We start from the raw sequence: 25,063 nt of genomic DNA, 5'->3' as shown, positions 1-25,063 counted from the left end.
CAACTAAATGTGTGGGTGTATCGTGCACCAACCCATCTGTTTTCATGTAGGCAGCACAGCTCCCTTTGGTGCTGAAGAGTTGATGCTACCGGAGATGCACCAAAGCAGTAAAAACACAGTTGGCAACTGCATCCCACCAGCATTGACTTCCACAAAAGTTGGGTCTGCATGACTAAAGAGCTCCATCTCCCCTCTTCCAAATATACAATCAATTCCTCTTAATTCTAAGTCACTTAATTCAAATTATCTGATAATTCATTTATAGCACAAAATTCCCATGTTGGTGTATTTTTTATATTGTTTAATTTGAATCATTAGATAATTCAAGTTTTTTTTAAGCACAAAAATCAACTTTGAATAATCAGAGATCTCGATTGGGATCTCTTATCCATGCATCTACCTCCCACTACGAAAACTCCTAGGACTAGAAATTCATCTGTTGAGCGCCACTCTGTAGCACCATGAAATGGCGATAAAACGCTCTTTTGCCAGCTGGTGGTGGGTCCTGCGGCAGCTGCCTCCTCTCCCCCTTTGTGCTGCTGGTAACTGGCAGTGCCCTGGGGAAAAGAATGGCGACGTGCAACGCCGACTTAACGTCACCAATGCAAATTTCGACACTAGTGCTGAATTCAGCGCTGGGTCCTAAGCATGCCAGGTTAACCTGGTGTGCAAACAGGCTGACAGTGGCAATGTCTGCAGCTCTTAAAGGGACACACATATCATTCAGGTAAGTTTGAATTTAAGGTTTTGGACTGGGTTTTTTTGATATTGAAGTGGTGGCTTGCTGCAATAGATGTGAATTTTTTTTTAAGTGTGTAAGGGATGCTGCTGGATGCTTGCAAGGGCTCAGATGGTAAATGAAGGCCTTTGAGAAGACAGAACATGCTGCGAATACTCAGCAGTTCACGCAAGACTTGTGGAGAGAAAAACAGAGTTCACATCTCAGGTCGACATGCTGCCTGACCATCTGAGTATTTCCAGCATTTTATGCTGTCATTTCACATTTACAGCATCCACTTGCAGAGGGAAGGGGAAGACGCAGAAGAGGATGAATCAGATGGAAGGATGCATCCCAGACAGCCCCTTTGTGGCCGGGATACCCTGGATGGAATCATCTGCCTGCGGTCCCACTGGCTAGGCAGGCTGCCTCTTCTTGTTGACCCACTGGCTGGGCAGGCTGCCTTTCTTGGATGTGTGAATGAGGAAGGCATAAGGGTGGAGTTGTGCTGATGGGAGGGTGGGAAAGCAAGAGGTGCACAACAGAAGGAGGATAACGTACGAGATACCCGTATCTTGTATCCTTTTAGCCCCGCCGCTGGCCAGGGGCTCAACCATACCCCTGCCATGAATGGCCTGCACCATCTCCTCCAAGGGGGTGTGGTGAGGCTAGGAATGGGAGATGTGCCTTGTGATTGGTGCAGATTGTTGGTAGGTGAGTGATTGGGGGTTATGCATTGAGCAGTGTGTGAGGCTAGTGGTGCAGTTGGTAGGAGACGGTTTTTGAAGATGCATTCCCTGACCTTGAACAGTGGTCTGAGGTCATAAAGCTTCTTTGGGGACTGGAGCCAGGTGGTGGGGGCGACACTGCTGGCAGTGATGGCCTCCGTGATATACTCCCACATCGTTCTTTCTGGAGGGCCTCCTGGCCCCTGTGGGTAGAGGGCTGTTCTTGCAGTGTTGACCTGCTGCACAAAGCTGGAGTGCTTGTGAGAACCTCGGTGCCCCTTCCCTGGCTTGCTGAGTCATTTGTGTTGATGCTGAAGCAGTTTTCCCATTTGTTGAGGTTAGGAAGGTAATTCAGCTTTAACAGCTGAACATTCACATTTGGAACTTCTTTTAAATATTGAATATTTCTTAAAAGGCAGAAAGGGCTGAAAGATGTATTGATTCACTGCATTTTATTTTGTATTGCTTCAGTGTGCATGGCCCCTTTAATTCTCAGACCGCTTCATTGCCCACAATTCCTTGCGAGCTTCACAGCTTCGCTCACAAAGGCTGTGGGAAGCTGCAACACCAGACCTTACAGAAACTTCATCCCGGATCCCTCCAGCAATGCCAGCAGGACGGTGTTGCATGGAAGGTGAGCGCTGCGCCACCTACCTCCATGCCCCCCAGACCAATTTCACTCGGTTAGCGTGCAGCCATTTCCAGCGGCCGTTAACTGCACTTGCCGGTGACACCAGCAACTTTGCTGGCAAACACAAATTTTCCCCCCCTATATAATCCCAGTCTCAACTGGAAGTACGAAGCCCCTCACACAATGAATGAAGCTGCAGAGGAACAAGTTGAAGAGAAAACTGCTGACCAGAACTCAGTCTAGGTGAGACGCTGTGCTTTGTGGTGTTGCTTAGTATCATTTCAAGCAGGGTGGGCTTGTAGTTAGACCTCGCCAGCCCGTGACTCACTGGTCTTCTTTTAAATTATTGCATTCAAATTTCCCATGCTCCATGGAGTTGTCGTGACTGACAGTGCAGTTCCTTGGATTGACAAAGATTTGTATCCGGTGGTTTTATGGGCTACAAAGATTGACAGGCGATAGCTGACTGCCAAGGTCTGGTAATGACCAACTCCTCCCTAGTTGAGGTAGTCAACTCACATTGAGCACCTCCAGTATTAACATTAGAGAGTAGCTACTCCTCCTATGTCAATGCCTGTGACAGCACCCTCATCTCCGTAATGTGCAGTATAATTTAATAATAACAGATAATACCACATACTCTTTTTTAACTATCATTCTAAATTGTATATAACTTTGGAGTCCTAAGTAGGCACTTTCAAAGCATGAGGCAATAAGTGGGGCTGATCATAGATTGCATTTTTCTGCACTGCTTCATGTCTTACATTACAAAGGTCAAATAGATAAAGCTACGATTAATTAACTACCCATTTTGACCCTGTTTGTGCCAGATCTATAGGCTTACGTCACTGGGGAGGAGGAATGACATTTTGTGAATATTCTTTATTTGCACAACTTTATTTACAGGGGAAAGGTACAAAGTAATCAATCAGTTTCAGTTTTAACATCACAAAGAAGAAAACACTTTACAATTGTGCATTTTTTCAGTCTTAGGATGTTAGAGACTTCATATGTTTTATGTATTTTTGGATGGTTTTGAAGCCTTTGATGAAAGCATTTTAAAAAGAAAGAGAACAATTCAAAAAGTAGGAAATTTAAAGATAACCTGTTGCTGATGATTTTATTCCTCATTCATCAACTTGCTTCAGTTTGCTGCCCTCCATGCTCACAACCACCAGTTCTCTCATACTACAATGGATATTCTTCTTCATGACCTTCTACAAGTCAGTGAAAATTTTGTTCCTTTCAATTCTTCAAAAAAATGGTTTCTTCATATCTCTCACAAAGCTAAACAACAGCACCTCTTACCGTTAATGGCTCCGCCCTTAGGCCTAGAAATTCAGTTGGCTGCGCCAGCCGTTAACACCTTAGGAGGAGCAGATCTCGAGCGCTAGGCGCTTAGCGCCCGGGCGCAGCGCGATCTGCGCCTCGCCCCAACTTCAGTAGACATTTAGCGCCAGCGCAAAGTCTTTGCGCGCGCTCAGCTGCGCGCGCAGATCATGACGTCATTTCGTCGTGCAACGCCCTTTGTGCGCCCGGAACCGGAACTTCACTTGCGCCGCCCCATTGTGCGCCTGGCGGCCCGAACGACTGTGAAGTGGAACGGTACACAGCCGAGGCGGGCCGCGGGGAGCGCAAATTAAAGGGCACTCCTGCAGTAGAAAAGGCAGCCGTTTTGCAACACTTTGTGAGAGACAAAGATGATGATGATGATGATGATGAGGAGGAGGAGGAGGAGGAGGAGGAGGAGGAGATGATTGGTGTGCCGGTACCACATAACAAACTGATGGAGAGAAGCCCTCCCCAACAACACAAATACAGCAGTCTCGGCCTTTCAAAAAAACAAATCCACCCTCCCCCTTTAAGAGCTCACCGGAGCCAGAGTGTCTGCCATCAATCGGCAGCTCGCCGCACCTGCCCTGCGCCCAACTTCTGGTGTTAGTGCCCGGGCCGCCGGCTTAGCGCCTAAAGAGAGCCGTGCATCGCCAGTTTTAGCGCTCGAGCAAACTCGTAGGGCGAAGCTAATGAATATCGGCGAAGTGGCCTCGAATTTGCGCCAGGCGCAAACTTTAGCGGCCGCCCGACTTTACCGCCCCAAAAGTGGCTATAATGAATTTCTAGGCCTTAGTCTTTTTCATCTATCAACATTTTTGGTCTTATTATCTCCTCTGACCTCAAATGGAACTCACACTTTTTAAAGCTGTCTAAGAATATTGGCTTCATCTTTCATTTCAAATGCTTCTACTTGGAATAATTCTTAGGGGGACAAATTGGGTTGCGCCCCCTTTGGGGCGCTAACTTCACAAAAAAGTTAGCACCCCCGCACCCGAAATTGAATGGTAGCGCCCCAAGCGGGAGGCAAATTGAATGGTAGTGCCTCAGAATCACGGCACTATGTGCAGCAGCGCCATGTGCGTCGGCACGTAGCGCTGCGGTACTACAGGCTTCCCTCCCCTGATTAAAGGGGAGGGGCCTAGCGCAGCATGCACCGGGGCCCTGCTGGACCACCAGGGAGCGGGGTGGAGTCACGAGGAGTACCGGGCTGACCGATCGCGGCCAGCACCCCACAGAAGGAGGCAAAAGTGGGCAGGTGCTGGCAGCCAGTTTAAAAAAAAGGCAGCCCGGCACCTGCCCTCTAATTTGCGCTGCCCCAGCTGCAAACATGGCACCGTGACCCTGTCGGACATGGTGCTGGTGGTAGGTCGGGGGCGCGAGCCAAGTTTGTGGCCAGGACATGAGCGGGGCGCTGCGCACGGCGATGATGTCATCGCCGGAGGCGCAGCACTGCAGGGCACTACCAGCTACTGCCGCCGCTAACCTCCCGCTGAATTTCATGGGAGGCATTACTGGCACCGCGCCCGGGCGCTAGGTGCTTTGCGTACCATTAATGCCCCCTTGGGGCACTAATGGGAGGCGCAAAACAATCAAACTTTTCCCCCTTAATTCTTTATAAAGCCCAAGTTGTTGAAAACATGAGAATAGCTCCCATACCAGAGAAGGGTCTTCGAGCACCTCTATCATTATAGAATATAGGAAAACATTGTAGGCAATCCTTTCCTTACTCCTATCTTCCAAACTTCTCCCTTTCTATCACTGCCTTTCTTGTCTTCCTATTTTAATTGATCAGACATTCCTCTCTGGTTCCTTTTGAATTTTTAATATACCATCTTATATCATCGTCTTCTCTATTATATTGAAATCAAGTCTCCCACTGATTCTTTCCCAGGATCTCAGAACTGTGGAACTCCTTAATTCTTCTTCCCACAATCTTTGTGACACCAAATTATTTATTCAATATATTTGATTTAATTTCATAGTATATTCATATTCTCTGTCAGAATGTGTTTTTAGATTAAATCATCTTCGCTATTCCCAAGTCGAATTGTTACAATTTGGTATTTTTATATAGCTGTTTTCTTATCAATGGTCAATCAGGGATACTTAGAAGTGAACCTTGTCCCCTATGATCAAGAAACTGTACTTTTTCTGTTAACTTTCCTTGCCGAGATGTCTACCCCAAGGTTTAGCAATATACCCTACTTGCAGTAATCTGCTTGCTGGATTTTAAATAGTTTCATACCATACAACTGGACACTCTATGGGTTGGCAGATATTAAACACGAGCTAAAGATTTGTAAACCAAATTAATTAATATGTTTACAATTAAATATTGATGGAACAAAAATTCAGCCAATAATAAGTATAATATGCTTAAATATACATACAGTTAAAAAAAAATCTGTAATGGATGAATTGCCCTTCATAAGAATGACTTCCAAAAAATGTAACAGTTTCTGATGAACATAGAATCAAGTTGTGTTTCTGAATGACAAACTCCATAGGTCTCATCTTCACTTATTGAATGAAATCGTGTAACACATAGTAATCTAACACTTGGGCTAGGAGTATAGTGAAGCCTTTTGTCTGATCATGTACTGAAACTCTAATGTGCTCCTCTTCTCTGCCAATAGCATTGGTTCCTCACTGGGAACAGTTGTATTAGTCATTCTCCAATACCTCAGCCAGCTAACCATTATGCATGTGTCAGCCTTGACAGTGAGTTCCAGAAAGCTATTTGACTGTGGAGAACATCAGACCTAAGCCTGATCTTGTCTTCACTTGGTGTCCAAACAAGTCCACTTTCTGTATAATGATCAAGAATGGAAATCTTCCCAATTTTCCCTTCCCTAACCTGAGGAGCTATAGCCCATTGTAGCAGTACTACCAATATCCCAGCTCAGATCAGATGAACCTGATCTATAAGCCTTAGCGGTAGAGACTATTAAACTTTGCGTCATCAGGACAGCTTTCACTCCAGTTTTAAACCTATCAATTATCAAACCCTCCATTCTAGAAAATCTCCTCCAGTACTGCTTTACTCAGGCCAACTCAAATATGTTTATTGTGAATTTTTAGCAGAGCTTATTTGTAGACATTTTATGAATGCTTAGGAGTGGAACCCATATTATTTCAGTATAGTTGGATGGCAAGGGGTGGAGTTTGTGATGGGGGCTGAAGATGATAACTTGGGTCTTCTTGATGTTGCCCCAGAAGAAGCTGTGACTCATCCTAGACTTGATGTACAACAAGCTGCCTGAAAGTATGCAGATAGTTGATGGGTTGAGAGAGGTAGAACTGGGTCTTATCAGAGTACACATAAATGCTGACCCTGTACCTGCAGATACTTTCACTGAGGGACAGTATATACATAAGGGAGGGGATTAAGAAGAGATCATTGGGGGCCCCTGAAATGACAGTGCAAGCAAGAAGAGAAGCCATTGCTGGAGATGCACTGGTTACATTCAGATAGGTAGGAATGAAATGTTGCAAGGGCAGTCCAATGGAGCTGGATGATAGCTGAGAGGGTTGGAGGAAAATGATGTAGTAAACTGTATTGAATGTTGCAGAAAAGCTGAGGAAGATGAGGCGTGATTACGACAGCTAGCATGGAGGCCCAGAAGGGGAGTTGACTGGGAAGGAGATTAAGGGAGCAGTAGATGGTTCCATGAATGTGATAAGCTTTTAGAGAGCTGAGGGGAGACAGGCGAGAGATTGCAAAAGTAAAATGGAGATTTTGGGATGAAGTGGGGTGGGAGATTGTGGCAGGATGAACAGACAGGTGCAGCTGCACTGATGATCTCCATCTTGGAAATTAAATCCATGAGTTTCTCAAAATTAGTGTTTGAGGTGAGAGTGGAGGGGTTGCGGGAGAATGGTTTAAGGAGGCAGTTATCATGGAATAAAAGCCCCTGGGGTTGTCTTTGACCTCTACGATGATCCTGGAATGATAGATAGTTTTGGCTCAGGAACAGAAACTTGGTAGTGCTTTAGATGGTCACACCAGCTGCTGACTAGGCCCATACTATAGTAAAGATACCAGGCACATGAGTAAGTGCAGAAAAGGGCAAACAAACTGATATCTAGCTTAACGTATATGAGCTCTGAGGAGAGGGTGAAGAGCCTGGGATTGTTTACTCTGGAGAAGAGAAGACTCAGGGAAGATATTTTTCAAGTATTTAAGATTCTTAAACGAATAGATAAATGGAACTCAATAATAAGTTGGAGATTTCCAGAAACTCTAGAACCAGGGGTCATAGGTTTGAACTTAGAAGAGGGAAGCTGAAGAGGCAGTTTAGATTAATTTACTTTATGGACCGGGTGGTGAATGCCCAGAGAGGTAGATACTGTGGGGAAAATTTAATTGAGAATTAAATAGGTATTACAGGGAGTGGGCAATTGAGAGTGATTTGTTTTTGGGACCAGTCAGATGGACTATAGCGTCTTTGCCAGTCCTGTACTCCCTATACTCCTATGTACTTAATTAAGCTACCTACATGAATGGTTTGCATTGTGATAAAAATTAAAATCATGTTTTAATTCCTAGTCCAGATGACTACCAAATATTTGATTTTTAAGATTAGATAACAATTGGAATTTGTTTTAAAGCATGAATGTACCAGATAATAGAAGATATAATATCTTTTTTAAAAGGCCACACAATATTTATACAAGCAAGGACAACCTGAAAGACAGCAGATTTGATAACAGAAATCCCTTTGAAGTAAAAAAAAACATTCTCTGTTCACTTGTAAAGATTTAAATTGTTGGGGGTACATATACTCTGGCGTATAATTTTATGTTCACCACCTGGCAGACTAGATTGCCCACTTGTTATAGAAACCACTTGATTTTCATTCCATTGAAGTCAAACAGCAGAGATAAATGACCAAATAATCTGATTCTTGGTTCGATTGTCACCTGTAAATTGGTCAAACTGAATCAGAAAATCTACGCTATGGAGTCTAGAAATGTCGCGGTGGGTAGGAATTTTAACTGACGATGGATTTCAGTTATTAGATTCCTGCCCACATGGCAGGATGAGGCCATGGCAAATTTAACTCGTGGCTGACTTCCCCACCCACCTCCCCCAACCCCCGTTCCAGGGGGGAAGTTGGCGGGAAGTAGCTGCTGGCTGATGGCCAGTCCTCAGATAAGTATGGAGACCGGGGTTCCAGGATAGAGAAGGTGGGAATTCCATAACAGGGGAGGCTTAAACTTTCCTTGTCTGGCATGGAGGAGCACTCCGCTCCACCTGGCTCCACAAAGGAAAGTAAAAGACTTAGCTCGAATCACCTCTTCTGCTTCTGATCCTCTTGTAATGTCAGCTTACCAGGCGGGAAAATCACAAAAGCTTCCGTGCTCAGTTCAGAGTTAAAATTGTGGTCGGGGACCAATGACGTCATCGGGCCCGGATCTATATATTTAAAGGAGGACATCGCTGACTTTAGGTGGGTGGCTTTTGCTGCTTGCTCAGAAGAGCAGGTTAAAATTGAAGACGGTGGGATCCAGGCAGGTCACCTGGTCGATTTTACCTGAGTATCCAGTGCCTGCAAAGCATGTTTTAGCTTCATATTAAATTAATAATACACATTCCATTTGTCTAATTACTGCACTTGGGGGGGAAAAAAGATGTTCAGATAAAAATGATAAATAAGTGTTTACTTTGAAAGATGGTTAATCAATTGAAAGGTTTGTGTTAAGTATTAGCATGGTAACACTTGTTGTAATAGAGCAACGAGCCTGCCAGGTTTAGATCTCATTCTACTTCGTTTCTGATCTGAGCTTTGTTTGTTGGGGAAGCACCAAAGGAGGTTGCAGCATTTCCCATTAGGGAGAATCAGAGGTGAGTGCCACGGTCTGATGGTGACTGGTGCAGTGTGCAAGTACATTAACATACTGGGCCAGCTAAAATTTATCTGCTAAACTAGTTGTAAGGTTAATGTTTAAAATATATATTCCAGTAGCATACTTTCAAGAAAAGAAAATCTGAGAGTTCGCAACATCTTAATTCACAGTAGAGCTCTCGCTTACTATGTACTTTTTGAAATGCAAATCTTTTCTTTAGGGAAATGCACTTGTCCTATAAGTTTATGTTGCTGTAGTAAGTCATGTGATTAACAATTAAAGGATCCTTTTTTGGCAGAAGATGGATGAAGAAAATGAGGCTAACTTGTTGGCTGCTCTAACGGAGACACTGGACAGCATCCCAATAGATGAGGATGGACTGCCTTCATTCGATGCACTGACAGATGGGGATGTGACCCATGTCAATGATCCTAGGCCTCCCTCAACGCCTGATGGCACTCCTCCGACTCCAGAGGCTGAAGAGCCGTCTCTAGTAAGAATCCTTCCTACTATTTAACAAGAATTGGATGAGCCTCTGGCATGGGTATGATGTAGTCAAAATAAGGTTTGGATTTTTAATTTAAGGCCACAAGGAAAAGGAAAGTAATAAATGTTTACAAAAATGTAACATTATGGGAAGATGTACTGCATTTTAAGAACAGATTATATTCCATGATAACTTGGGTACAATACACTAACGCTTCTAAATATGCACATGTGTAAGTATGTTTTTCTTAACCTCAGTTTGCTATCAACGATTTTTGAAATAATTAAAAATAACAACATACCATGGAAACTAGAAATGGGGCTAATTTGAATGAAATAAGAAGTTGTTTACAAGTAGATTCTATTTATTTCAGGCTTTGTTTAAATTTCCTCCCACTTTGGTTGTATCTTTCCAGTTGAAGAAGCTCTTGCTGGCTCCAGCTAATTCACAGATTATCTACAATGAATGCCATGGAGGCAGCACGCACACCCATGTGACCAATAATAACAGGATTAGACCAAGCCCTGCTGCTGTCAAGGTACACTTTAGTGCTGTAATCAGAAATTCATGTGCAGGGAAGAAAGGAATATTTTATTCCTTAAAGAATGAAAGTAGCTGCAATACAAACTAATAAACTTTGTATTCTGGAATGACTGAAAATCCTGCGGCATTATTGAACATAAGAAGCAGGAGCAGGAGTAGACCATACAGCCTTTCAAGCCGGCTCTGCCATTCAATAAGATCATGGCTGACCTTCGACCTTAACTCCACTTTCCCGCCCGATCCCCATATTCCTTAATTCCCATAGAGTCCAAAAATCTATCGATCTCAGCCTTGAATGTACTCAAGCATCCACAGCCCTCTGAGTAGAGGATTCCAAAGATTCACAACCCTCTGAGTGAAGAAATTTCTCCTCATCTCAGTCTTAAATGGCCGACCCCTTATCCTGAGACTATGCCCCCTAGTTGTAGAATTCCCAGCCAAGGGAAACAGCCTCTCATCATCTACCCTGTCAAGCCCTCTCAGAATCTTACATGTTTCAATGAGATTACCTCTCATTCTTCTAAACTCCAGAGTGTATAGACCCATTCTACTCAATCTTTCCTCATAGGTCAACCCTCACATCCCAGAAATCAATCTCGTGAACCTTTGTTCCATCCCCTCTAAGGCAAGTATATCCTTCCTTAGCTACAGAGAAAGAAATAAAGACTTGCATTTATATACCCTGTAGTGCCTTTCATGACCTCAGGATGTTCCAAAGCACTTTAAAGCCAATTAAGTACTTTTGAAGTGTAGTCATTATTGGAATATAGGAAATGCGGCAGCAGATCTGCGCTCAGCAAGGTCCCACAAAAAACAATGTGATAATGACCAAATAATCTGTTTCTGTGATGTTGATTGAGGGATAAATATTGGTCAGGACTCCGGGGATAACTCCCCTGCTCCTCTTCGAAATAGAGCTATGGGATCTTTTACGTCCACCTGAGAGGGTGGACGAGGCCTCGGTTTAATGTGTCATCTGAAAGACGGCTCCTCTGACAGTGCAGCACTCCCTCAGTACTCCACTGGAGTGTCAGCCTAGATTTTTGTGCTCAAGTCTCTGCAGTGGGACTTCAACCCACAGCCTCTGACTCAGAGGCGAGACTACTACCCACTGAGCCACGTCTGACCAAAACTGTAGACTGTGCTCCAGGTTAATGTTTCCTATAATGTTTTTTGGCCCGTGCGGCCCCTGTAATGGGCTGCATGGGCCATTCAAAATTCCGTGCCTACGCGGTTTTTCTATTTAGCAGCCAGCTCACCGGCTGCGTGGGACCTTCAGAGTGCTGCGTGTCCCCGCGGCTTAAAGGGATCGTTGCTCCAGGTGTGGTCTCAACAAAGCCCTACACAATTGCAGAAAGACTAATTTACTCTTGTACTCCAACCCCCTTACAATATAGGCCAACATACATTTGCCTTCCTAATTGCTTGTTGTGTTTCATGTACAAGGACACCCAAATCACACTGAACACGAACATTTAATAGTTTCTCACCATTTAAAAAATATTGGCTCGTATTTTGTGTCTCCTACGGGTGCGTATGTGGTGCTTCTTCTTGACAGATCTTGAGAGATCCAACGCATCCCCGGGAAAAGGGCATCCATGGGCGGAGTGTTGGGCTATTTGCCTAACTACTGCCCAGCGAATGCCCATGCAACTCTTATACCTGGTAAAAGTAGGCGTAAGGCCTGCTTTTAGCAGCGTAAGAGTTTAAATGAATATAAAAATAGCTTTTTAAAAATGATTTACACATTAAAACACCTGTAAAATATGTTATTTTTAGCCCCTTTAAAACGTTTAAATTTATTTATTTTTAATTAAATTTTTGCTTTAAATGTTTAATTAAATGGTATTTTAATTAATTTTAAATATGTAATTTTTAAAATTGAATTTGTGTGTAATTGTGTTTTTTATGTGATCCCCGTTCATGCTTATGGGGATTCCGTACAAAAATAGAATTCCCATGAGCATGAATGGGGATCCCCTTCTTTTAGTTGCAGGGCCGGCCCACGTGATCCCAGGGGCGCCTGTGAACCCCTGGAATACATGGATCTTTACCCATGCATTCCCGGAGAGGCCCAGGAGCGCACGTCGCCGTGGATCCCGAGGTCCCAGGTAGGCGCAGATTGTATTTGCGGATCGGAGGCATTTCCCTGCGGGAAGCCTCTGACTGCAAATTCATGCCCATTCTGTTTTTCTGTTCTTCCTACCAAAGTGAATAACCTCACATTTCCCCACATTATACTCCCTCTGCCACATTCGTGCCCACTCACTTAACCTGTCTATATCCCTTTACAGAATCTCTGGCCGCAATTTTCTCAGCGGCGTCAGGATGATGGCGGGAGAGCCGGTTTCTGGGATCCAGTCCCGATCCGGCTGCAGCCACTCTGGCAAAGGGATTTTCCCTTGATTGGCCTTGTTAAGCCTGCCATCGGGATTCCTGGCCAATTAACAGGAAGCGGATCTGATGACATCATTTGATGACGCGTCATCAGCCGGTTTCCTTAAAGGGACCCCGGCCACATTTAGTTTGACAGTTGTTCTGTCAGTGTTTGACAGCATTGAGGTGCTGCAAACACTGACAAGCACTGCACAGAGATGGACGCTTGCACCCAAGTTCTCCAATGACTCCCTCCATATGCTTATGGAGGGAGTCACACACGCAGGGAGGTTCTCTTCCCTTCCAAGGGCAGAAGAGACCTCCCCAGGACACCAACACAGCCTGGTTGCACATTACACAGGAGAACAAAAGCAGGAATGTCATCAGGGGTCCCTGGCTGCAGTGGCGCCAACCTTTCAATGATCTCAGTGGATCACGAAACGTTACTGAAAGCCGCACTCAAACTCACCCTGCTGTGCCACTCAACACATCCCCATCACTCTGCCTTCCATACCTTTCTCCTGCACATCTTTACTCACACCAACTTACCTTGCACCTCCACCAAACCCCCTCTATCTACTTTATCACTTCCCCATCTCACTAGCCACCCCTCGCACTCACCCTCATCCTACTGCAAGCATACCAACTAGCAACACACAAGGGTAAGCACTTGAAAGGTTTAGCCAAGGTCCATGTGAAGTTTCTGGTAATGTGTTGTCATACAGTGAAATCTATATTTTCAACACTGCCCATTATTGGACAGATCTGTGTGCACCTTGAGAAGAATCTTACTGAGTTTCAGTGAATGTTGAGATATAACTCCCCACACCCCCCCGCCGCCCCCGCCCCCCCCCCCGCCGGCTATAGTGATGATGAAATCTATATTTTCACCACTTCACCTTATTGGTCAGATCTTTGCACACCTTGAGAAGTGCCTTAGTGAGTTCCAATGAATGTTGAGACTATTGTGATGAGTGTGCATGGAATGGCTTGGACATTTAAAGGGATGCTTTACGGTGTTAGTGTGGGATGGTGTCAACCTGGCGCATCATGTGGCAGCCAAGGTTTACAGCATCTAGTGAAATAAATCTGGTCATGGTGATGCCTACCGGGCAGCAGTGTTGTCAGGGGTTGATGCCCTGTGTCCAGTGCAGCATCAGGTGATGGCGGCGAAGGTTGGTGATGTTGGTGTGCCTGATGATATTGGTGTTGGCGCTGATCGTGGAGGATTCAAAGGACCAAGGTCTGTTTTTTTTCAAGGGCACTGATGTTGCTGCACTAGATGGCAGCTGCAGGTGAGATGACAGAAGCGATCTGTCAATGGTGAGAGAGGTTGTTCCAATGAGCTGGCACTGGACATACAGTTGCCTCTAAACACTTGCAAGCTAAAGAAATCTCTATATGTATTACAAATGCAGTAACCAACAGTTTCTGAGCTCTGAAACTGACCATCTGCAACATGGCATCCTTTACAACACTTCTGCAGCTGTCAGCTTATCAGAAACATCAGAGCAGACTCAAATCATGCCAGGGTGAGCTGGCGTGTTCCCCGAGCAGCGGGTAACCCATGGGGGAGCACGTAAAATTGGAAAGAAGTCTCAAAACACCATTAAATTGGCTCTTAACAAGCCATTTAATGAGCTCAATTGTCTCCCCCCGCCGCTTGGTGACGGGTCAGTTCTCTGCTGGCAGATCCGACACCTGGGAGACTCGCGTGGAGGCGGGTTGACAGCGGGTTTCCTACCCGCTGTCAATCTTTGCTATTTTGACAGCGGACCCACCTCCAAACCTGCCCTCTGAGCGCCGGCAAAATTCCAGCCTCTGTTTCCCCTCACAGCTTACTTTCTCACCTAGCTTTGTATCATCAGCAAACTTAGATACATTACACAATACCATTCTTAACAATTGCAAAACTATTAGAAACTGGAAGAAAAGAGTTTTAAAGATACAGAGCTGGATTTTCCATCCCAGTAGTAGCAGGTACTACTGGAAAAATCAGCTCCCATCAACAGCTTATCATTGTTCTCTAAACATGTTAGTGTCCGCACATCAAATGTTATAAGATGCAGTACCCATTTCTCAAAGTGTCCCCGCCTTCATCAAAAAAGTATTTGGCTAACCCTTTTGATTTGGTTAGAAACACAAAACAGAATTATGTCCAAGCACACCATCATGTCACTTACTCATGATTTTATTGTGGGGAAAATTATACATAAGTCTTGTGGTTTTTTGCGCTCCTTAAACAAACAGAAATACTTTAACATAAAGACCGTGGCCTCTAACTGCTTTCGGAACATAGGAACAGGAGGAGACCATTTAGCCCCTTGAGCCTGTTCTGCCATTCAATGAGATCATGGCTGATCTGCGACCTAACTCCATGGGCTGGATTTTCATTCAGAAGTCGGGAAGGAGGCAGGACTACAAATTTCAGGTTTTAGTCCCGCCTCCATCGACGTCCGGCCAATCCACACGATTTTCCCTTGATTGACCTTGTTGAGCCCACCCAGCGGGCTCAGCAGGCCAATTAAGGGCCACCTGGCAACAGGTGACATCACAGACTAAAATTTCATCTGTCAAGACGTGCTAACAGATGAAATATCAGTATTTCACAGCTGTTTGAAGCTGTCAAACACTGACAGTCTGACTTCTCACCTGAGTCCTTCTACGCAGACTCAGTTAGAACTCTCGCCGGCACTGAAAGCTGAAGGCTGTCACTTTTGACAGCTTGCAGCCATTCTGCTTTCAGTGCCGGCTGAATGATGGACTCCCGAAGCCTACAGGAAGAAAGGCTGTAAAGGTAAGTACAGGTAATTTAAACTTCTTCACACACTTTAGACACACCAAACACACTTACCTTTGCACTCATGCACCCATCACTCACCTGAACACTGACATCTCGACCCCTCCAAGTCCTTCAACCCGACGGCCAGCCTGCTCTAACCTGGCGTGGTTTGGAGCCGTCGGGAATCCCACACGACACCCTTCAAAATAGGGATTAGGCTAAAAACTACCTGTTAACTACCTGTTAACAGGCAGTTAATTGGCACTAATCCCTTCCCGCCTCGGGTCGGTGGGTCCCAGTGCGGGGTGGGTACCCGCCTCCTTTGAAACTTACGTGGAGGCGGGTTTTGGGCGGGATGGTGTCAGGACCCCCGAATTCGGGATTTTAGCCCCCCACACGCCTAAAAGCCCGCCTCACAGCACACTGAAAATCTAGGCCCATATATCTGTCTTTGCCCCATATCCCTTAATACCATTGGTTAACAAAAATCTAGCAATCTCAGATATAAAGTTAATAATTGATCTAGCATCAATCACCATTTGCGGAACAGAGTTCCAACTTCTACCACCCTTTGGGCTAGATTTTCAGTTGCTTGCGCCAGCAGTTAGCGCCTTAAGAGAAGTGATTTTCGGGCGCTATTCGTGTAGCGCCCGGGCGCAGCGCAGTTTGCGCCCCGCCCCAAATTAAGTTGCCCGTTAGCGCCGGCGCAAAGTTTAGCGGCCGCCCGGATGCGCGCGCAGAAAATGACATCACATCCTCGTGCAACGCCCTTTGGCCGCCCCGAATCCAAACTTCAGTCGGACCGCCCCATTGTGTGGCTGGCGTCCAGAGCGTTTGTAAAATGGAACGCAACACACCCTGGGGAGCGCAAATTAAAGGGCACTCCTCCTGCACTATAAACGGCAGTCTGCATGTGTTGTGTGGAAGGATCCAGTGTGTTGTTGTGAACGGTGTATTTATCTTTCCGGCCACCACCACCACCACCACCACCACCACCACCTCCTCCTCCTCCTCCTCCTCCTCCTCCTCCTCCTCCTCCTCCTCCTCCTCCGAAAAAAACACATGCACCCTTCCCCTTTAAGAGCTCACTGGCACCAGAGTGTCTGCCGTGCGCTGCGCCCGAGCTCGGGCGCTGCGCTCTGAACCGCCGGCTTAGCGCCTAAAGATAGTAGTGGAACGCCTCTTTTAGCGCTCCACCAACCTCTTAGGGCGAAGCCACTGAATTTCCGGCAACGGGGCGCTACTTTGGGGCGGGCGCTAACTTCGGGCGGGCGCTAAGGTTAGCGCCCCAAAACTGTCTATACTGAAAATCTAGCCCAATGTGCGTAGAAATGTTTCCTAATTTCACTCTTGAAAGGACTGGCTGTAATTTTTAGACTATGCCCCCAGTTCTAGACTCCCCAACCAGCGGAAGTAGTTTCTCTCTATCTACCCTATCTGTTCCCCTTAATATCTTGAAAACTTCGATCAAATCACCCCTTAATCTTCTAAATTCCAAGGAATACAACCCTAGTTTGTGTAAACTCTCCTCATAATTTAACCCTTGAAATCCAGGTATCATTCTGGTAAGCCTACGCTGCACTCCCATCCAAGGCCAATATATCCTTCCTAAGGTGTGGTGCCCAGAACTGCTCACAGTACTCCAGGTGTGGTTGAACTAGAGCTTTGTATAGCTGTAGCATAACTTCTATCCCCTTGTATTCTAGTCCTCTAGATATAAAGGCCAGCATTCCATTGACCTTTTTGATTATTTTCTGTACCTGTTCATGACATTTTAATGATCTATGGACATGGACCCCTAAGTCTCTATGGGCCTCCACTATTTATAGCTTTTTCACCATCCTATTCTATCCTTTTTAGGTCCAAAGTGGATGACCCCTCATTTGCCTACATTGAAATCCATTTGTCACAGTTTTGCCCATTCACTTAATCTGTCAATATCTCTATGTAATTTTATGCTTTCATCTACACTGCCTATAATGCCACCTATCTTTGTGTCATCAGCAAATTTGGATATGTGACTTTCTTAAAGTCTTTCTCTGATCTCAACAGCCACCAGGGTTAATTTCATGTGATATCTGCTCCTCTTATAATTATTACTAGCTGCTACTTTTTATTATGCTATGGAATGTACAAAAGAATAACCATACTAGCAACCGTCTAATCTCAAAAGTAATGTAGTAACACATATTTTATTTTTCAAGTGGTTGTTATGTTGAAAAACTTATATTCACAATTTTAATATTGCTATTGTTTCCTTACATCCTTATAAGGGGGAGGCAATTTCAAGTTCCAAGTCAAGGAATATTTGCCAGCAGCAGAAGTCACAGGCCCAGCGCCGTCCATGCACAGAATTACTCAAATATCTGACTGCTAGTGATGACCCTCCTCAGTCCAAAATAAATGACCACAAAATTAGTAGTAGAGACAAATGCATCTCCAAAAGGAAGATACAGCTGCAACCTCAACAATCACATAACCTACAAGGTAAGAATAAGCGTTGTGATATGTCACCGTTACAAATTCAAGCCTGCCATAGATAGCTTCTTGGGTTCAGTGGTGTCAGTCTGAGCAACTTACTTTTATGGGAGTTGATCGACACTGCCCTATATCTACTTGTACAACAGTGTAACGTTGGGTGTAACAACAGTACCCTTTGTGACCTGAACTAGATATTCATGTCTTTCACACATGTACTTCTTCAATTTCTCCAAAGGTGGGCCAAACTAATGCATGGTGAAACGAGACTTGATACTTATCATTAAGCTCTATTCCATGTTTAAGCTTTCTTACCCCATCCTTACTAACTCACTTTGCTTCCCTCCCTCCCTGTAACTCACAAAAAGCAAGGTTTGCAATTGCTAAAAGATAGCACTCAACAAGTTATAAGGAAGGAAGAAAGACAAATCTGACAAAACATTTTGCACATATGTAATTAGATGATAGAAGTTAAAAGCAATCAGCACTGTTCCTATAGAAGGGAAATTTTTCCACTTCTGCACTCCCAGCTTATATGGGGAAATTGTGCATTGCCCCCCTCCAGCCGATGATTTTCCATCCATTAAAGTGTGTGGGTTGGGGTGCATAGTTTCCTGATATGTGCGCCTGGCGTGTACTGGGGTACAGAAGCAGAAAATCTTCCCTAGATTGTAGAATCAGCAACAACAACTTTCATTGGTATAGCATCTTTATCTTAGTAAAAAGACCCAAGGCACTTCACAGGAGCGTTATCAAACTAAATTTGACACTTCATATTTCATTTTTTAAAAGTGGAGTGTGAACACAGGGTCATAAAGTGGCGTGACAAGAGTGGGGCGAGGAAAGAGAGATGGGGTCAGAAAAGAGAATTGGCAAGCATCTCCCCTGGGATCCTAGTTACTTCTGACCAACAATTCTTGGCTCCGGATCCATTCTATTTGACTCCCATGATGCTTCGTAATTCTCTTTCATGGCCCACTCTTGCCGCTCCTCTTTCCTGCTCTCCTGCAATGTTGGCTGATTCTATTTCTACCTCAACTAATTTTAGTGGTTTGAATTTAGGAGTTTGAAGAGTTTCACCTCAATGCTGCTATAGGCTGATTCAGAATTTATCCTGAAATAGCACCATTCCAGGCAGCCCATTCATAAAATTGAAACAACTAAAATTGGCCGAGGAAGAGGTAGCATTTTAGAACTCACAAGTTCACAATTAACATTTTAAAATTTGCAAAGAAAGCACAATTTGCAACAAAATGCTCACCCTTGGATTAGCAACCAAATAACACATAGCACGAGAGAGAAAAGCAGTCTGGAAAAAGGAAAACAAGAACCGAAGCATCTGGGGCAAAAAATAATGGGAACAACAGCAGTCAGAGGAATCCAGAAAAAGAAAAAAAGGGAAGAGCGACGCCTGGATAAAATAAAATGGAGCAGCTTGGAAAAGGGGGTTAAAATTTTAATTAGTGCACAAGCCAAGTATAATCAATTATAGGACGATTGGCTGATGTGTCAAATCAAAAATTTTGCCCACTTCTTCAGTTGTCCCAGATGCAGCCAGCCATCATCCCTTCTGCCCTGCCAAGAGGCATTGCACTGCTGGTAATCCCTTACAGAGTCTGCCCAACACAGGAAAATCCACTGGGGTCAACATCAGGAGCAACAGGTGGGCACAGTTAAGGCAGAATTAGTGTTGAAGAGGAAAATAACTTCTAGGCTTAATAAAGCATGGGCAAAAATAAAGATCCTCTATTCTGCCCAGCAATTTGCTGTAGCCCCAACCTTAGAAGAGTATGCCTACTACAGCAGTGTGACATTTTCCATTTCACTCCACCAGATATCCTTATAGCCTCTCTGGGTGAAATTGTCAATTTAGTGCTAATTTAGGAGCAGTATTGTGTTGTGAAACACACCCACTAGGAACATAAGAACATAAGAATTAGGAACAGGAGTAGGCCATACGGCCCCTTCAACCTCAACTCCACTTTCCCACCCGATCTCCATATCCCTGGATTCCCCACGAGTTCAAAAATCTCAGCTCTGAATATACTCAACAATGCAGCATCCACAGTCCTTTGTGGTAAATAATTCCAAAGATTCACAACCCTCTGAGTGAAGAAATTCTTCCTCATCTCAGTCTTAAATGGCCGACCCCTTATCCTGAGACTATGCCCCCTAGTTCTAGACACTCCAGCCAGGGGAAACAACCTCTCAGCTTCTACCCTGTCAATCCCCCTCAGAATCTTGTATGTTTCTATGCGATCACCTCTCATTCTTCTAAACTCCAGAGAGTATAGGCCCAATCTACTCCATCTCTCCTCATAGGACAACCCTCTCATCCCAGGGATCAATCTAGTGAACCTTCGTTGCCCCACCTCTAAGGCAAGTATATCCTTCTTCAGATAAGGAGACCAAAACTGTGCACAGTACTCCAGGTGTGGTCTCACCAAAGCCCTGTGCAATTGCAGCAAAACCAATTCAAAATGCCAGCATGCCATTTGCCTTCCTACTTGCTTGCTGTACCTGCATGCTAACTCCCTGTGTTTCCTGTACGAGGACAGCTAAATCTCTCTGAACACCAACATTTAAAAGTGTCTCACCATTTAAAAATATTCTGTTTTCTATTCTTCCTACCGAAGTGAATAACCTTGATTATTCTTTGAGTCCTCCTCAAAGTTTTCTTTCCCATCTAACTTTGTATTGTCAGCAAACTTGGATACATTGCACTTGGTCCCTGCATCTAAGTCAGAAATATAGATTGTAAATAGCTGTGTTGAGACTGCCCAAACCCATTGCCTTTGGTACTCTTACTACCAACAGTGAAGCCGTTCTTTCCATCAGATTGAGTTGGATTTAAACCCAGATAACCAGAGGTAAAAGGACAGTACAGTAACTTCCTGTCCTACCCAGTTTTTCTGCCTTTTTAAAAATCAATATCTTGCATAAATATAATAGCCATGGTGTGGAGATGCCGGAGTTGGACTGGGGTGGACAAATGTAAAAAGTCACACAACACCAGGTTATAGTCCAACAGCTTTATTTGAAATCACAAGCTTTCGGACCTGAAGAAGGAGCAGCGCTCCGAAAGCTTGTGATTTCAAATAAAGCTGTTGGACTATAACCTGGTGTTGTGTGACTTTTTACATAAATATAATACATGTTGGAGTGATTAATGCAAAATTAACTGGCTTGTGCTACTTGATTATCACCGCTTGGCATCTTATTTTGCATAAACTTCCACTCTCGAACTTACATTATTTATGTACAATATCACTTCAATATCTATATATTGTAATATTAAAAATAAATCTAGTAGCTGCAGCTCATAAGCAATTTTGTTTTAAAAAGTTACATTTATTTTCAAATTTATACAGAAATGAATACCTTAGCCTTATAATGAAAAACGAAGTGTTGACTTTTTGATTCATTAGTTATTGCTTTTTGTGAAGTCATTGCTATCAACAATTTGTGTCATTCTTTTTAGTATAACATATTTACATAAATGATAACTGATATAGTCAGCTAATTTAAAATGGGGTATAATACAATGTTACCAAAGAAATTTTCCACACTGATTTGCCTATTCGTACTCTTGTTGCTATTTGTTTGTATAAATGATGACTTACAAGCTGAATTTCCTGGGGCCAGAGATGGCAGAGAACAGGCACATCGCCTTTCATGGCTCTGGAATTTGATGCAGAACCCAGCTGGGTTCTCCCCATTTAACTTCAGTCTTAAATTCAGGCCAGTCTCCGGGCCTGTGAAAGAAAGAAAAAGACTTGCATAGATATAGCATCTTTCATGACCTCAGGACATCCCAAAGCACCTTACAGCCAATGAAGTACCTTTGAAGTCATAGGCCTAGAAATTGGGTTGGGGCGCAAAAGTTGCCTGAGCGCAGGATTTAGCGCAGCGATCGGAGTGATACCGATCACCAGAAATTCAGTTTCAGTGCCCCTCGAGGGAGACGGGGCGAGGCTCGAGGCGCTCCGCATCCCTCTTAGGGCGCTGAAACTGATTATCGCAGCGCAACGTGCCGCAGCGCCACATGCTGCGGCACGGCACGCTGCGGTACTGCAGGCCTTCCTCCCACTGTTAAGGGGGAGGTGCCTGCAACAGCGCGATCCCCACTCGCGAGTTCCGGCAAATGAGCCCGGCACCAAGGAGAAGTGCCGGGCTCTCGGGAAACAGCCGGCAATGCCGCGGGGGGGGGGTGGGGTTAGGAGGCCGGGGACGGAGGTGCTGGCAGGCGGCCGCCGAAAAAGCGGCCGCCCCGCACCTCCACCTTAACTTGCGCCGCTGCCGGCACAGTAAGGCCCCGTGAACCGGGCGCGGGTAGTGAGCGGCGCAACTGCGGCGTTCGCTACCAAATATCGCGAACGGGGCACGAATGGGGCATTGCACACACCGATGATGTCATCAGTGGCGGCGCAGCGCAAATGCCTAACGCCACCAATAGCGCCCCTACTGAATATCGCCGGAGACGCAGCCAGTGGTGCTACAGCCACTGACTGCCTCTTTAGGCGCTAACAGGTGGCGCTACTCACCCAATTTCTCCCCCATAGAGTCATAACGGCACAGAAGGAGGCCATTCGGCCCATCGAGTCTGTGCCGGCTCTCTGTAGTGCAGTCCAGTCAGCCCCATTCCCCCACTCTATCCCCGTAAACCTGCAAGTTTATTTCCCTCAAGCGCCTATCCAGTCTCCCCTTGAAAACATTGAGTGTCCGCTTCCACCACTTCCGTCGGCAGCAAGTTCCAGGTCCTCACCACTCGCTGCGGAAAAAAGTTCTTCCTCACATCCCCCCTGTATCTCTTGCCCAAAACCTTAAATCTGTGTCCCCTAGTCCTTGTACCATCAACTAGTGGGAACAGCCTTTCCCCGTCTAGCCTATCCAAACCCATCATATCTTGTACACCTCTACCAAATCACCCTCAACCTCCTTTGCTCTAATGAAAACAAATCCAGCTTCCCCAACCTGTCCTTGTAGCTCAGATCCCCGGAACCATTCTGGTAAATCTCCTCTGCACCCTCTCAAGGGCCTTCACATCCTTCCTAAAGTGTGGTGACCAGAACTGGACACAATACTCCAGTTGTGGCCTAACCAGTGCTTTATAAAGGTTCAGCATAACTTCTCTACTTTTGTACTCAGTGCCTCTATTTATGAAGCCCAAGATCCCATATGCTTTGCTAACCACTCTCTCAATATGTCCTGCCACCTTCAGGGACCTGTGCACATTGGCCCAGAAATTCGGGTTGGGGGCTTCCCACGGGTGCAAGCCCTCGACCTGCACTTACCTTGCGCGCCAGCCGTTGAGCTGTGGGCCCACGTGGAATTCCGATCTGGGGCCTGGTCCAGCTGCCGGCGCGCAGTGCTTGCGTATCCCAGGGGCACAGTTAGTCCGATGCGTCCCCTGGGATCACCTGGGCCATGGAGAGCCAATCGGAGCTGGGAATGCTCCATTCATAAGATTGACAGGAAGTGCTGTCAAAACTTAGAAATACTATGGCCCCAAAATAGCACTAAATCTTCAAATACATTTTTTTTAAATCACATTTTTAAAATAAACTATAAATTACATGAAATTACTATTTTAAACAATAATTTAAATTTTTGAAAAAAATAATTTTATTTTCTAACGGGACTAAAAATAAACTTACCTTGCTTTAAAGTATTTAAAAATAATAAACCTGTGGAAAAAATGTTTAAATTCTAATTAATTCACCACTTACCTTGTAAAAAGCAGGCCTTATGCCTGCTTTTTACATGTGTAACTTCTGCAGACTTACCCTCCCGGGAAAACCTGCAAAAAAAAACGAAGTTTGATGCGCACGCGCAGCCTCTCCCGCGCATGCGTTCGAACTCTGAATCTCTTCGTTCAGGGGAACGGAAGTGCTGGTTTCCCACGCATGCGCAGTGCATGCAGGAAACCGACACTTCCATTGGGCCTATGGGTGAGTACCCCGTGGGGACCCGAATTTCTGGGCCAATATTAACTCCCAGGTCCCTCTGTCCCTGCACACTCTTTAAAACTGTGTACAGGAAACTCTTTGGTATCCGGCACCTACGGGACCGGGATGGTGCCGGTTGATTAAAAATTCTGGATAACGGCGATGTATACCTAACAAGGTACGAGAGCCCCGTTACACGGCCACTTGTGCAGGAGCCCCGTTACACGGCCACTTGTGCAGGAGTCCCGGTTACATGGCCACAGATCCAGGAGTCCCTGTTACACGGCCACAGGTGCAGGAACCCCGGTTACACAGCTACTAATATAGAGTAAAACTTACCTGAACCTACTCCTGAATTTTGCCGGTTAATAGAGAATTACGGATATTTAGGTGCCGTTTAAATTAGAGTTTCCTGTATATTGCCTCTCCCTGTTCCTTCTGCCAAAATGCATCACCTCACACTTCTCCATATTAAATTCCATCTGCCACTTGTCTGCTCATTCTGCTAGCCTTTCTATGTCCTGTTGCAGTCGCTTGGTATCATCCTCACTGTTTGCCACACCCCCAAGTTTGGTGTCATTGGCAAATTTAGAAATTCTACTCTGTATTCCAATATCCAGGTCATTTATTTTATGTATCAAAAAAACCAGTGGCCCCAGTACTGACCCTTGGGGAACACCACTGTCTACCATCCTCCAGTCTGAAAAACAGCCATTTACCACAATTTGCTGTTTTCTGTCCTTAATCCAATTCCTTATCCAAGCTGCCATGGACCCACCTATTCCACGAGCCTGAATTTTGTTAACCAGCCTTCTATGTGGTACTTTGTCAAATGCCTTCCTAAAATCCATGTAGACAACATCCATTGCATTCCCTTCATCAATCCTCCCTGTTACTTCATCAAAAAATGCAATTAGATTAGCCAAACATGATCTGCCTTTTACAAATCCGTGTTGGCTCTCCTTAATTAGCTTAAAGCACTCCAAGTGCCCGTTAATTTTTTCCTTGATTATTGTTTCTAAAACTTTACCCACCACTGATGTTAAACTGACCAGCCTATAGTTACTAGGATTGTCCTTACACCCTTTCTTGAACAATGGTGTCACATTTGCCACTTTTCAATCCTCAGGCACCTCCTCCGCATCTAGGGAAGATTTGAAAATTATGGCAAGCCCTTTCGTTATCTC

At 45.0% G+C, this 25,063-nt stretch overlaps 1 protein-coding gene across 9 annotated transcripts in view; it reads left to right on the top strand.

Moving 5' to 3' along the window:
- ppargc1a (peroxisome proliferator-activated receptor gamma, coactivator 1 alpha) overlaps nt 1-25,063 on the top strand; it is a 476,227-nt gene that overhangs the window by 388,758 nt on the left and 62,406 nt on the right. For 8 of the 9 annotated variants that reach the window (XM_085967770.1, XM_085967743.1, XM_085967695.1 and 5 more), the window contains 3 exons: nt 9,561-9,755; nt 10,165-10,287; nt 17,724-17,937. In XM_085967770.1, coding sequence (XP_085823896.1) covers nt 9,561-9,755; nt 10,165-10,287; nt 17,724-17,937 — 532 coding nt within the window. The remainder of the gene's footprint in view (nt 1-9,560; nt 9,756-10,164; nt 10,288-17,723; nt 17,938-25,063) is intronic. The other variant, XM_085967703.1, reaches the window with a different exon arrangement.

The sequence above is a fragment of the Somniosus microcephalus genome, chromosome 2, assembly GCF_052327205.1.
Source record: "Somniosus microcephalus isolate GS21.2 chromosome 2, FLI_Smic_1.0, whole genome shotgun sequence".
Classification (NCBI taxonomy): Eukaryota; Metazoa; Chordata; class Chondrichthyes; order Squaliformes; family Somniosidae; genus Somniosus; species Somniosus microcephalus.
The sequence above is the reverse complement of the archived record's forward strand: the minus strand, read 5'-3'. Positions and strand labels throughout refer to the sequence as shown.